The 14,146-nt window shown below is 42.1% G+C and overlaps 1 protein-coding gene across 2 annotated transcripts in view; it reads left to right on the top strand.

The window, feature by feature from the left end:
- The window catches only part of ACMSD (aminocarboxymuconate semialdehyde decarboxylase), a 59,550-nt gene that overhangs the window by 39,086 nt on the left and 6,318 nt on the right, over positions 1 to 14,146 (top strand). For both annotated transcript variants that reach the window (XM_072120330.1, XM_072120329.1), the window contains 2 exons: positions 8,728 to 8,900; positions 9,290 to 9,388. In XM_072120330.1, the coding sequence (XP_071976431.1) occupies positions 8,728 to 8,900; positions 9,290 to 9,388 (272 nt within the window). The remainder of the gene's footprint in view (positions 1 to 8,727; positions 8,901 to 9,289; positions 9,389 to 14,146) is intronic.

Here is a 14,146-nt window from a genome sequence, read left to right as displayed (position 1 = left end):
GGAGAATACCTGGAACAGCTCCCTAGCAATGTTTTTGGAGGAGGTGTTCCTTAACGGGATTGCCTCCGGGTACCGCGTAGCATAGTCCAGGATAACCAGGATGTACTGGTGCCCCCTTGTGGACTTGACTATGGGGCCAACCAAATCCATTGCAACCCGTTCAAACGGTACCTCTATGATTGGTAACGGTACCAGAGGACTCCTAAAGTGGGACACCGGGGCAGTAAGTTGGCACTCAGGGCAGGAGCTACAATACCGGCTTACCTCCTCCCACACCCCGGGCCAGAAAAATCTCTGCAGGATCCTCTCTCGGGTCTTCTCAACACCTAAGTGCCCTCCCAGCACATGTTTGTGTGCCAACTCTAGCACCAGCCTACGGTGAGATTGGGGTACTACAAGTTGCTCAACCTCCTCACCCCGTACCTGGTCAACCCTGTACAACAGTTCCCCAACAATCACCATTCGGGGGTATATTTTGTCAGCCCCTGGTATTTGGAGTACCCCATTTATCACTTTAACATTCTCCCGTGCTTTAAACAAGGTAGGGTCCTGTAGCTGTGCAGCCCCAAAATTTTCACGGGAAATCTCAAGGTCCGGCAGGTCGGCTACCTCCTCGTGGCCCTCGACCTCACCAGCTAGGACCTCTAGGGGAGAGAATTCATCACATGGGGTCACCCCTACTGCTGGTGTGGGTACATCGGCCTCAAAGGGTTCAGGGGCCAAGGCCGGGCATACCTGATGTCCATTATCTGCAACAGCACCTGAGGTGGGTCTTCGTCTCCAAAGGTCCCAAAACACCGGTAAGTCTCTGCCGATAATAGCCTCATGAAACAGGGTCCCCACCACCCCCACTTCATGGGAAATAGTACCACAAGGTGTATGTAGGTTGATGACAGCAGTGGGATATTCGCGAGTGTCCCCATGTATACACAACACTCCCACTTTCCGCCCACTGTATAGTCCAGGATCAACCAAAGTTCCCCGCACCAGGGTGACCAGACTCCCTGAGTCTAGCAAGGCTTCCACTGTGTGACCCCCGATTGTGACCATACACACTTGGGGTTCTGCATCCGTGACCGACTCGGCTGCCAGAACCGGCCGGGCAAACAGTGACACTCGCCGGGTCTGGTTGCAGTTCATTGGCTCCACTGACAGTGGACAGTTGGCAGCAATATGGCCCATTTCATGGCATCGCCAGCACTGGATACGGCTATGACCTCTGTCACGAGCCTCACTGGGTTTCTGGGTATCCACGCCCCCCAATGAACCCCCTCCCAACCTGACCTGTCTCCCCTTTTCCGCAGTAGTAGTCTTGCCAGATGGTTTAGTGACCTTGTCACTGCCACTGCTTCGTGTGGGAGAGGTAAGTAGAAGATCCTCCGTAGCCCGATATCTCTCTACTAGGGACACGAGTTCCTCAGCATTTGTGGGACCGGCCTGTCCAACCCATCGCTGGAGCCGAGAGGGCAGAGAACGGGTGAACTTGTCAAGAACCACTCTCTCTACCATCTGTGCTGGGGTGCAGTCCTCTGGTTGTAGCCACTTCCGGACTAGATGGATCAGGTCATGCATTTGGGAGCATGGGGGTAGTTTTTCTGAGTAAGCCCACTGGTGGACCCGGCTGGAACGAACTTGAACGGTGACCCCAAGACGAGCCAGAACCTCCGCCTTTAGCTGGGGGTACTCACGGGCCTCCGTTTCACTCAAGTCGTAGTAAGCCTTCTGCGCTTCGCCCGTCAGGAACGGTGCCAGGACATCTGCCCACTGCTCAGCTGGTAACTCCTCTCGCTCAGCTACTCGCTCGAACACAGTGAGATACACCTCCACGTCGTCGGTCGCCGTCATTTTTTGTAAAGCCTTTTGTACTGCAGCCCGTGCGGAACGCTGGACAACCGGGTACCCTTGCAAACCAGTATGGGACCCCTCAGTAGTCATCGCTTGTGGTGCTGCCATAATGCCGGAAAACTTTTCCATCATCAGCTGGAACATGGCTCGGGACTCTTCCTGCTGCTGGCGGGACCTCTCCTCCTGCAGCTGGAACATGGCTTGCTGCTGGCGGGACCTCTCCTCCTGCTGCTGGAACATGGCTTGCTGTTGGCGGGACCTCTCCTCCTGCTGCTGGAACATGGCTTGCTGTTGGCGGGACCTCTCCTCCTGCTGCTGGCGGGACCTCTCCTCCTGCTGCTGGAACATGGCTTGCTGCTGGCGGGACCTCTCCTCCTGCAGCTGGAACATGGCTTGCTGCTGGCGGGACCTCTCCTCCTGCTGCTGGAACATGGCTTGCTGTTGGCGGGACCTCTCCTCCTGCTGCTGGCGGGACCTCTCCTCCTGCTGCTGGAACATGGCTTGCTGCTGGCGGGACCTCTCCTCCTGCTGCTGGAACATGGCTTGCTGCTGGCGGGACCTCTCCTCCTGCTGCTGGAGCATGGCTTGCTGCAGCTGCCGATTAGCCTGGGACTCTTCCTGCTGCTGCTGCCGATTAGCCCTGGACTCCTCTTGCAGGTATTTAATAAAGTCCTCCATCTTGGCTTTATCCTGCAATTTGTCTGCTGCTTTCACCCAGGCCATGCAATGTTGCAGAATGTAGCGAGCCTTTCAGGTGTGTGTCTTTTGAACTGCCCGCAATCCGAAGCACCATATGTGGGAGATTTGGCCCAGTAGAGACCGTGGTAGCGGGGTGCTGTGATGCAGTTCACGACAGTGACACCAAAGTACAGTCCAAAACAGGTCTCGCCTGCCTTTATTTCAGCAGGAACAAAATAAAACAGCCTTCACATTCAGGCATAAAAAACAAAATAATATCCTACCCGTCAGGGTGCTAACTATACAATGGTTCTCTGACTCACCACTAACAAAACACTTTCGCTGTTTCAGGCACAGAGGTCAGGGCTGCGTGCTCTCCAGCCTCCTTCCAGAGAAACAACACTTTCAGCTCTGCTGAGCGGCTTTATGTGGGCTGATTGGGCTGTTCCCATCACCTGTGTCCAAGGTGCTGGACAACACAACCTCAGCACTCAGGCCTCGCATAATAGCAAAACCTAGGGGAAACATACCGCCCATCCACAGTTAACCCCTTCAGTGTCTCACAGTATATACAGTATGTATAGTAGTAGGTGTATATACAGTATGTATAGTAGTAGGTGTATATATACAGTATGTATAGTAGTAGGTGTATATACAGTATGTATAGTAGTAGGTATATACAGTATGTATAGTAGTAGGCTTCCACTGTGTGACCCCCGATTGTGACCATACACACTTGGGGTTCTGCATCCGTGACCGACTCGGCTGCCAGAACCGGCCGGGCAAACAGTGACACTCGCCGGGTCTGGTTGCAGTCCATTGGCTCCACTGACAGTGGACAGTTGGCAGCAATATGGCCCATTTCATGGCATCGCCAGCACTGGATACGGCTATGACCTCTGTCACGAGCCTCACTGGGTTTCTGGGTATCCACGCCCCCCAATGAACCCCCTCCCAACCTGACCTGTCTCCCCTTTTCCGCAGTAGTAGTCTTGCCAGATGGTTTAGTGACCTTGTCACTGGCACTGCTTCGTGTGGGAGAGGTAAGTAGAAGATCCTCCGTAGCCCGATATCTCTCTACTAGGGACACGAGTTCCTCAGCATTTGTGGGACCGGCCTGTCCAACCCATCGCTGGAGCCGAGAGGGCAGAGAACGGGTGAACTTGTCAAGAACCACTCTCTCTACCATCTGTGCTGGGGTGCAGTCCTCTGGTTGTAGCCACTTCCGGACTAGATGGATCAGGTCATGCATTTGGGAGCATGGGGGTAGTTTTTCTGAGTAAGCCCACTGGTGGACCCGGCTGGAACGAACTTGAACGGTGACCCCAAGACGAGCCAGAACCTCCGCCTTTAGCTGGGGGTACTCACGGGCCTCCGTTTCACTCAAGTCGTAGTAAGCCTTCTGCGCTTCGCCCGTCAGGAACGGTGCCAGGACATCTGCCCACTGCTCAGCTGGTAACTCCTCTCGCTCAGCTACTCGCTCGAACACAGTGAGATACACCTCCACGTCGTCGGTCGCCGTCATTTTTTGTAAAGCCTTTTGTACTGCAGCCCGTGCGGAACGCTGGACAACCGGGTACCCTTGCAAACCAGTATGGGACCCCTCAGTAGTCATCGCTTGTGGTGCTGCCATAATGCCGGAAAACTTTTCCATCATCAGCTGGAACATGGCTCGGGACTCTTCCTGCTGCTGGCGGGACCTCTCCTCCTGCAGCTGGAACATGGCTTGCTGCTGGCGGGACCTCTCCTCCTGCAGCTGGAACATGGCTTGCTGCTGGCGGGACCTCTCCTCCTGCAGCTGGAACATGGCTTGCTGCTGGCGGGACCTCTCCTCCTGCTGCTGGAACATGGCTTGCTGTTGGCGGGACCTCTCCTCCTGCTGCTGGCGGGACCTCTCCTCCTGCTGCTGGAACATGGCTTGCTGCTGGCGGGACCTCTCCTCCTGCTGCTGGAGCATGGCTTGCTGCAGCTGCCGATTAGCCTGGGACTCTTCCTGCTGCTGCTGCCGATTAGCCCTGGACTCCTCTTGCAGGTATTTAATAAAGTCCTCCATCTTGGCTTTATCCTGCAATTTGTCTGCTGCTTTCACCCAGGCCATGCAATGTTGCAGGATGTAGCGAGCCTTTCAGGTGTGTGTCTTTTGAACTGCCCGCAATCCGAAGCACCATATGTGGGAGATTTGGCCCAGTAGAGACCGTGGTAGCGGGGTGCTGTGATGCAGTTCACGACAGTGACACCAAAGTACAGTCCAAAACAGGTCTCGCCTGCCTTTATTTCAGCAGGAACAAAATAAAACAGCCTTCACATTCAGGCATAAAAAACAAAATAATATCTCTGACTCACCACTAACAAAACACTTTCGCTGTTTCAGGCACAGAGGTCAGGGCTGCGTGCTCTCCAGCCTCCTTCCAGAGAAACAACACTTTCAGCTCTGCTGAGCGGCTTTATGTGGGCTGATTGGGCTGTTCCCATCACCTGTGTCCAAGGTGCTGGACAACACAACCTCAGCACTCAGGCCTCGCATAATAGCAAAACCTAGGGGAAACATACCGCCCATCCACAGTTAACCCCTTCAGTGTCTCACAGTATATACAGTATGTATAGTAGTAGGTGTATATACAGTATGTATAGTAGTAGGTGTATATATACAGTATGTATAGTAGTAGGTGTATATACAGTATGTATAGTAGTAGGTATATACAGTATGTATAGTAGTAGGTGTATATACAGTATGTATAGTAGTAGGTATATACAGTATGTATAATAGTAGGTGTATATATACAGTATGTATAGTAGTAGGTGTATATACAGTATGTTTAGTATTAGGTGTATATATACAGTATGTATAGTAGTAGGTATATACAGTATGTATAGTAGTAGGTGTATATATACAGTATGTATAGTAGTAGGTGTATATACAGTATGTATAGTAGTAGGTGTATATACAGTATGTATAGTAGTAGGTGTATATATACAGTATGTATAGTAGTAGGTGTATATACAGTACGTATAGTAGTAGGTGTATATATACAGTATGTATAGTAGTAGGTGTATATACAGTATGTATAGTAGTAGGTGTATATATACAGTATGTAGGTATATACAGTATGTATAGTAGTAGGTGTATATACACAGTATGTATAGTAGTAGGTGTATATACAGTATGTATAGTAGTAGGTGTATATACAGTATGTATAGTAGTAGGTGTATATATACAGTATGTATAGTAGTAGGTGTATATACAGTATGTATAGTAGTAGGTGTATATATACAGTATGTATAGTAGTAGGTGTATATACAGTATGTATAGTAGTAGGTGTATATATACAGTATGTATAGTAGTAGGTATATACAGTATGTATAGTAGTAGGTGTATATACACAGTATGTATAGTAGTAGGTGTATATACATTATGTATAGTAGTAGGTGTATATATACAGTATGTATATTAGTAGGTGTATATACAGTATGTATAGTAGTAGGTATATACAGTATGTATAGTAGTAGGTGTATATATACAGTATGTATATTAGTAGGTGTATATACAGTATGTATAGTAGTAGGTATATACAGTATGTATAGTAGTAGGTGTATATATACAGTATGTATAGTAGTAGGTATATACAGTATGTATAGTAGTAGGTGTATATACACAGTATGTATAGTAGTAGGTGTATATATACAGTATGTATAGTAGTAGGTGTATATATACAGTATGTAAAGTAGTAGGTGTATATACAGTATGTATAGTAGTAGGTGTATATATACAGTATGTATAGTAGTAGGTGTATATACAGTATGTATAGTAGTAGGTATATACAGTATGTATAGTAGTAGGTATATACAGTATGTATAGTAGTAGGTGTATATATACAGTATGTATATTAGTAGGTGTATATATACAGTATGTATAGTAGTAGGTGTATATATACAGTATGTATAGTAGTAGGTGTATATATACAGTATGTATAGTAGTAGGTATATACAGTATGTATAGTAGTAGGTGTATATATACAGTATGTATAGTAGTAGGTATATACAGTATGTATAGTAGTAGGTGTATATACACAGTATGTATAGTAGTAGGTGTATATATACAGTATGTATAGTAGTAGGTATATATATACAGTATGTATAGTAGTAGGTATATACAGTATGTATAGTAGTAGGTGTATATACAGTAGTAGGTGTATATATACAGTATGTATAGTAGTAGATGTATATACAGTATGTATAGTAGTAGGTGTATATACAGTATGTATAGTAGTAGGTATATATATACAGTATGTATAGTAGTAGGTGTATATATACAGTATGTATAGTAGTAGATGTATATACAGTATGTATAGTAGTAGGTGTATATACAGTATGTATAGTAGTAGGTATATATATACAGTATGTATAGTAGTAGGTATATACAGTATGTATAGTAGTAGGTGTATATACAGTATGTATAGTAGTAGGTATATACAGTATGTATAGTAGTAGGTATATACAGTATGTATAGTAGTAGGTGTATATATACAGTATGTATATTAGTAGGTGTATATATACAGTATGTATAGTAGTAGGTATATACAGTATGTATAGTAGTAGGTGTATATATACAGTATGTATAGTAGTAGGTATATACAGTATGTATAGTAGTAGGTGTATATACACAGTATGTATAGTAGTAGGTGTATATATACAGTATGTATAGTAGTAGGTATATATATACAGTATGTATAGTAGTAGGTATATACAGTATGTATAGTAGTAGGTATATACAGTATGTATAGTAGTAGGTGTATATACAGTATGTATAGTAGTAGGTGTATATATACAGTATGTATACCCTGTTTTTGTCCCTATAGATGCACTAGGTCTTATTTTCAGGGGATTCTTATTTTTCCATGAACAAGAATTTACATTTATAGGTGAACAAAAAAATCTACCTCTCTAACATCCTTATGACTCTCCAAACTCTGAATTTCCTGCTGTCTTTCTTGTGACTCCATTTCTATTAGAATCATTGGCCCCAGTCTCTCATGTTTAGTAAAAGCACTTTCCATAAATTACCCTTCTTATCCTGGTAGCTGCTGGTATCACATTTGCAGCACAACAGCCGGGGATTTACTTCCATGAATTATTCCTCATGTCACAACCTTCTGAAAGATTTACTAATACTAATGTATGGTGTGAGGGGAGCTGTAGCAATGACTGTCGCTAGGTCTTATTTTCAGGGGAGGCCTTATATTTCTGAGCCTGAATAAAATTGTACTAGGTCTTATTTTCGGGGGATGTCCTATTTTAGGGGAAACAGGGTAGTAGTAGATGTATATACAGTATGTATAGTAGTAGGTGTATATACAGTATGTATAGTAGTAGGTGTATATATACAGTATGTATAGTAGTAGGTGTATATATACAGTATGTATAGTAGTAGATGTATATACAGTATGTATAGTAGTAGGTGTATATATACAGTATGTATAGTAGTAGGTGTATATATACAGTATGTATAGTAGTAGATGTATATACAGTATGTACAGTAGTAGGTGTATATATACAGTATGTATAGTAGTAGATGTATATACAGTATGTACAGTAGTAGATGTATATACAGTATGTATAGTAGTAGGTGTATACACAGCATGTATAGTAGTAGGTGTATATATACAGTATGTATAGTAGTAGGTATATATATACAGTATGTATAGTAGTAGGTATATACAGTATGTATAGTAGTAGGTGTATATACAGTATGTATAGTAGTAGGTGTATATATACAGTATGTATAGTAGTATCTATATACAGTATGTATAGTAGTAGGTGTATATATACAGTATGTATAGTAGTAGGTGTATATATACAGTATGTATAGTAGTAGATGTATATACAGTATGTATAGTAGTAGGTGTATATACAGTATGTATAGTAGTAGGTGTATATATACAGTATGTATAGTAGTAGGTATATACAGTATGTATAGTAGTAGGTGTATATATACAGTATGTATAGTAGTAGATGTATATACAGTATGTATAGTAGTAGGTGTATATATACAGTATGTATAGTAGTAGGTATATATATACAGTATGTATAGTAGTAGGTATATAATGCAGCAGACAGCAGACACAAGTACACAGCTTTTGTGATCTTAGGTGATCTGGGTAACACTTATCTTGTATTAACCCTATCAGCACATTTCTGTATTTGTAGGCGGGGCATTCCCATTCACCATTGGTCGCATTAATCACGGATTTAATGTGCGCCCCGATCTCTGCGCCATTCACAATACAGTGCCCCCTCGGAAGTACCTGGGTAACTTCTACACTGACTCTTTGGTCCATGATCCCCGGGCATTAGAGCTCCTTGTAGAAATCATAGGAGAGGTAAGTAACATGGGACCTGGATCTCATCTCCTGCTTCAGGCATAAGGTTGTAGTGCAGTTCTACCCTACAGTAACGCAGCAGTGGAGACCGGAAATGGGCGTAAAATGAATCACAGAGGTATAACCAGCGATCTTATGCCAAGAGGTACATTACCCAAAAGTAGCCCCTGAGAGCCGCTTTATAGATCTTATATAACCTCCGGTGCCAAGGTCCCCATTGTCTCACAGACCAGACCTGCAATCACTTATATCTGCCTGAGACATAACTGCATAAAAAGTTTTGCAACAATCAGAAATTTCTATCTGGGTGCAGTTTTTAGGAGGGGGGTCTTTAGTGTTATACTGATATGTACTGTATCTATATATAAATTCTTACAATATTTTTTCAGAACAAGGTCATGCTGGGTAGTGACTATCCATTCCCGCTTGGAGAGCATAACCCCGGATTACTGATCGAGTCCATGCATGGCTTCGACAGAAAACTAAAGGTAATGGGTTTTTCTTCAGTGATAAGTACAGTACGTAGGGTATACCGCTACACTGTCTATACCAGTGGTGGCGAACCTATGGCACGGGTGCCAGAGGTGGCACTCGGAGCCCTTTCTGTGGGCACCCAGGCCTTCACCCCAACACAGAGTTTGCCAGCTAGGACTCGAGGCTTTCTCCTGTGATACAATACAACCCAAGACGTGCCAAGCTCAGTGCTATTTTAAAGTGAATTCTTGGCTGCCAGGACTACAGGAGGAGCGGGAAGGTGTGGATACAGATGGATTGTCATTGGAGCTCCTGCTCTGGGTCCCCTGATTCTGCCTCTTCAGGGGCCCCTGGAGGGAGGCTAATATCCAAATTTCTCCATTATCTATCTATTGTATTGGTGAACTCTGGACGCCAATACGATTATAACCTGTCATACAGCAGTGAACAATAAGTTACTGATTAAATTGTCATGTTGGCACTTTGCGACATAAAAGTAGGTTTTGGTTGTAGCTTGGGCACTCTGTCTCCAAAAGGTTCGCCATCACTGGTCTATACTGTCTCTATACTGTCACTAGACTGATGTGCACTGCGTATTAATGCTATTATTAACAGAAGGAAACAAAGCTGAATTGCCTCATCCAAAATTATCATAAATTATAAGATTAGTAACCATAACACATACCGCATTTATGTATACACTGTATTAGCGGTACTACACTATTTTAATACATTCAAGGCATCAAGGCAAACATTACAGACTGCCAACCACAAGAGAAAACCATATATCAATGATAGGCGCAGTAGTACTATGCTGGGCCAATATATATAGAGAGAGAGAGAATAGAAGTAGTAGTACTGTGCTATGTCTATATATACAGGGATAGGAGTAGTAGTAGTACTGTGCTATGTCTATATATACAGGGATAGGAGTAGTAGTAGTACTGTGCTATGTCTATATATACAGGGATAGGAGTAGTAGTAGTACTGTGCTATGTCTATATATACAGGGATAGGAGTAGTAGTAGTACTGTGCTATGTCTATATATACAGGGATAGGAGTAGTAGTAGTACTGTGCTATGTCTATATATACAGGATAGGAGTAGTAGTAGTACTGTGCTATGTCTATATATACAGGATAGGAGTAGTAGTAGTACTGTGCTATGTCTATATATACAGGATAGGAGTAGTAGTAGTACTGTGCTATGTCTATATATACAGGATAGGAGTAGTAGTAGTACTGTGCTATGTCTATATATACAGGGATAGGAGTAGTAGTAGTACTGTGCTATGTCTATATATACAGGGATAGGAGTAGTAGTAGTACTGTGCTATGTCTATATATACAGGATAGGAGTAGTAGTAGTACTGTGCTATGTCTATATATACAGGATAGGAGTAGTAGTAGTACTGTGCTATGTCTATATATACAGGGATAGGAGTAGTAGTAGTACTGTGCTATGTCTATATATACAGGATAGGAGTAGTAGTAGTACTGTGCTATGTCTATATATACAGGATAGGAGTAGTAGTAGTACTGTGCTATGTCTATATATACAGGGATAGGAGTAGTAGTAGTACTGTGCTATGTCTATATATACAGGATAGGAGTAGTAGTAGTACTGTGCTATGTCTATATATACAGGATAGGAGTAGTAGTAGTACTGTGCTATGTCTATATATACAGGATAGGAGTAGTAGTAGTACTGTGCTATGTCTATATATACAGGATAGGAGTAGTAGTAGTACTGTGCTATGTCTATATATACAGGATAGGAGTAGTAGTAGTACTGTGCTATGTCTATATATACAGGATAGGAGTAGTAGTAGTACTGTGCTATGTCTATATATACAGGGATAGGAGTAGTAGTAGTACTGTGCTATGTCTATATATACAGGGATAGGAGTAGTAGTAGTACTGTGCTATGTCTATATATACAGGATAGGAGTAGTAGTAGTACTGTGCTATGTCTATATATACAGGATAGGAGTAGTAGTAGTACTGTGCTATGTCTATATATACAGGGATAGGAGTAGTAGTAGTACTGTGCTATGTCTATATATACAGGGATAGGAGTAGTAGTAGTACTGTGCTATGTCTATATATACAGGATAGGAGTAGTAGTAGTACTGTGCTATGTCTATATATACAGGATAGGAGTAGTAGTAGTACTGTGCTATGTCTATATATACAGGATAGGAGTAGTAGTAGTACTGTGCTATGTCTATATATACAGGGATAGGAGTAGTAGTAGTACTGTGCTATGTCTATATATACAGGGATAGGAGTAGTAGTAGTACTGTGCTATGTCTATATATACAGGATAGGAGTAGTAGTAGTACTGTGCTATGTCTATATATACAGGGATAGGAGTAGTAGTAGTACTGTGCTATGTCTATATATACAGGGATAGGAGTAGTAGTAGTACTGTGCTATGTCTATATATACAGGATAGGAGTAGTAGTAGTACTGTGCTATGTCTATATATACAGGATAGGAGTAGTAGTAGTACTGTGCTATGTCTATATATACAGGGATAGGAGTAGTAGTAGTACTGTGCTATGTCTATATATACAGGGATAGGAGTAGTAGTAGTACTGTGCTATGTCTATATATACAGGGATAGGAGTAGTAGTAGTACTGTGCTATGTCTATATATACAGGATAGGAGTAGTAGTAGTACTGTGCTATGTCTATATATACAGGATAGGAGTAGTAGTAGTACTGTGCTATGTCTATATATACAGGGATAGGAGTAGTAGTAGTACTGTGCTATGTCTATATATACAGGATAGGAGTAGTAGTAGTACTGTGCTATGTCTATATATACAGGATAGGAGTAGTAGTAGTACTGTGCTATGTCTATATATACAGGATAGGAGTAGTAGTAGTACTGTGCTATGTCTATATATACAGGGATAGGAGTAGTAGTAGTACTGTGCTATGTCTATATATACAGGGATAGGAGTAGTAGTAGTACTGTGCTATGTCTATATATACAGGATAGGAGTAGTAGTAGTACTGTGCTATGTCTATATTTACAGGATAGGAGTAGTAGTAGTACTGTGCTATGTCTATATATACAGGATAGGAGTAGTAGTAGTACTGTGCTATGTCTATATATACAGGGATAGGAGTAGTAGTAGTACTGTGCTATGTCTATATATACAGGGATAGGAGTAGTAGTAGTACTGTGCTATGTCTATATATACAGGATAGGAGTAGTAGTAGTACTGTGCTATGTCTATATATACAGGGATAGGAGTAGTAGTAGTACTGTGCTATGTCTATATATACAGGGATAGGAGTAGTAGTAGTACTGTGCTATGTCTATATATACAGGATAGGAGTAGTAGTAGTACTGTGCTATGTCTATATATACAGGATAGGAGTAGTAGTAGTACTGTGCTATGTCTATATATACAGGGATAGGAGTAGTAGTAGTACTGTGCTATGTCTATATATACAGGATAGGAGTAGTAGTAGTACTGTGCTATGTCTATATATACAGGGATAGGAGTAGTAGTAGTACTGTGCTATGTCTATATATACAGGATAGGAGTAGTAGTAGTACTGTGCTATGTCTATATATACAGGATAGGAGTAGTAGTAGTACTGTGCTATGTCTATATATACAGGATAGGAGTAGTAGTAGTACTGTGCTATGTCTATATATACAGGATAGGAGTAGTAGTAGTACTGTGCTATGTCTATATATACAGGATAGGAGTAGTAGTAGTACTGTGCTATGTCTATATATACAGGATAGGAGTAGTAGTAGTACTGCGCTATGTCTATATATACAGGGATAGGAGTAGTAGTAGTACTGTGCTATGTCTATATATACAGGATAGGAGTAGTAGTAGTACTGCGCTATGTCTATATATACAGGATAGGAGTAGTAGTAGTACTGTGCTATGTCTATATATACAGGATAGGAGTAGTAGTAGTACTGTGCTATGTCTATATATACAGGATAGGAGTAGTAGTAGTACTGTGCTATGTCTATATATACAGGATAGGAGTAGTAGTAGTACTGTGCTATGTCTATATATACAGGGATAGGAGTAGTAGTAGTACTGTGCTATGTCTATATATACAGGATAGGAGTAGTAGTAGTACTGTGCTATGTCTATATATACAGGATAGGAGTAGTAGTAGTACTGTGCTATGTCTATATATACAGGATAGGAGTAGTAGTAGTACTGTGCTATGTCTATATATACAGGATAGGAGTAGTAGTAGTACTGTGCTATGTCTATATATACAGGATAGGAGTAGTAGTAGTACTGTGCTATGTCTATATATACAGGGATAGGAGTAGTAGTAGTACTGTGCTATGTCTATATATACAGGGATAGGAGTAGTAGTAGTACTGTGCTATGTCTATATATACAGGGATAGGAGTAGTAGTAGTACTGTGCTATGTCTATATATACAGGGATAGGAGTAGTAGTAGTACTGTGCTATGTCTATATATACAGGATAGGAGTAGTAGTAGTACTGTGCTATGTCTATATATACAGGATAGGAGTAGTAGTAGTACTGTGCTATGTCTATATATACAGGATAGGAGTAGTAGTAGTACTGTGCTATGTCTATATATACAGGATAGGAGTAGTAGTAGTACTGTGCTATGTCTATATATACAGGATAGGAGTAGTAGTAGTACTGTGCTATGTCTATATATACAGGGATAGGAGTAGTAGTAGTACTGTGCTATGTCTATATATACAGGGATAGGAGTAGTAGTAGTACTGTGCTATGTCT

The sequence above is a fragment of the Engystomops pustulosus genome, chromosome 8, assembly GCF_040894005.1.
Source record: "Engystomops pustulosus chromosome 8, aEngPut4.maternal, whole genome shotgun sequence".
NCBI lineage: Eukaryota > Metazoa > Chordata > Amphibia > Anura > Leptodactylidae > Engystomops > Engystomops pustulosus.
This window is presented reverse-complemented; position numbering and strand designations above follow the sequence as displayed.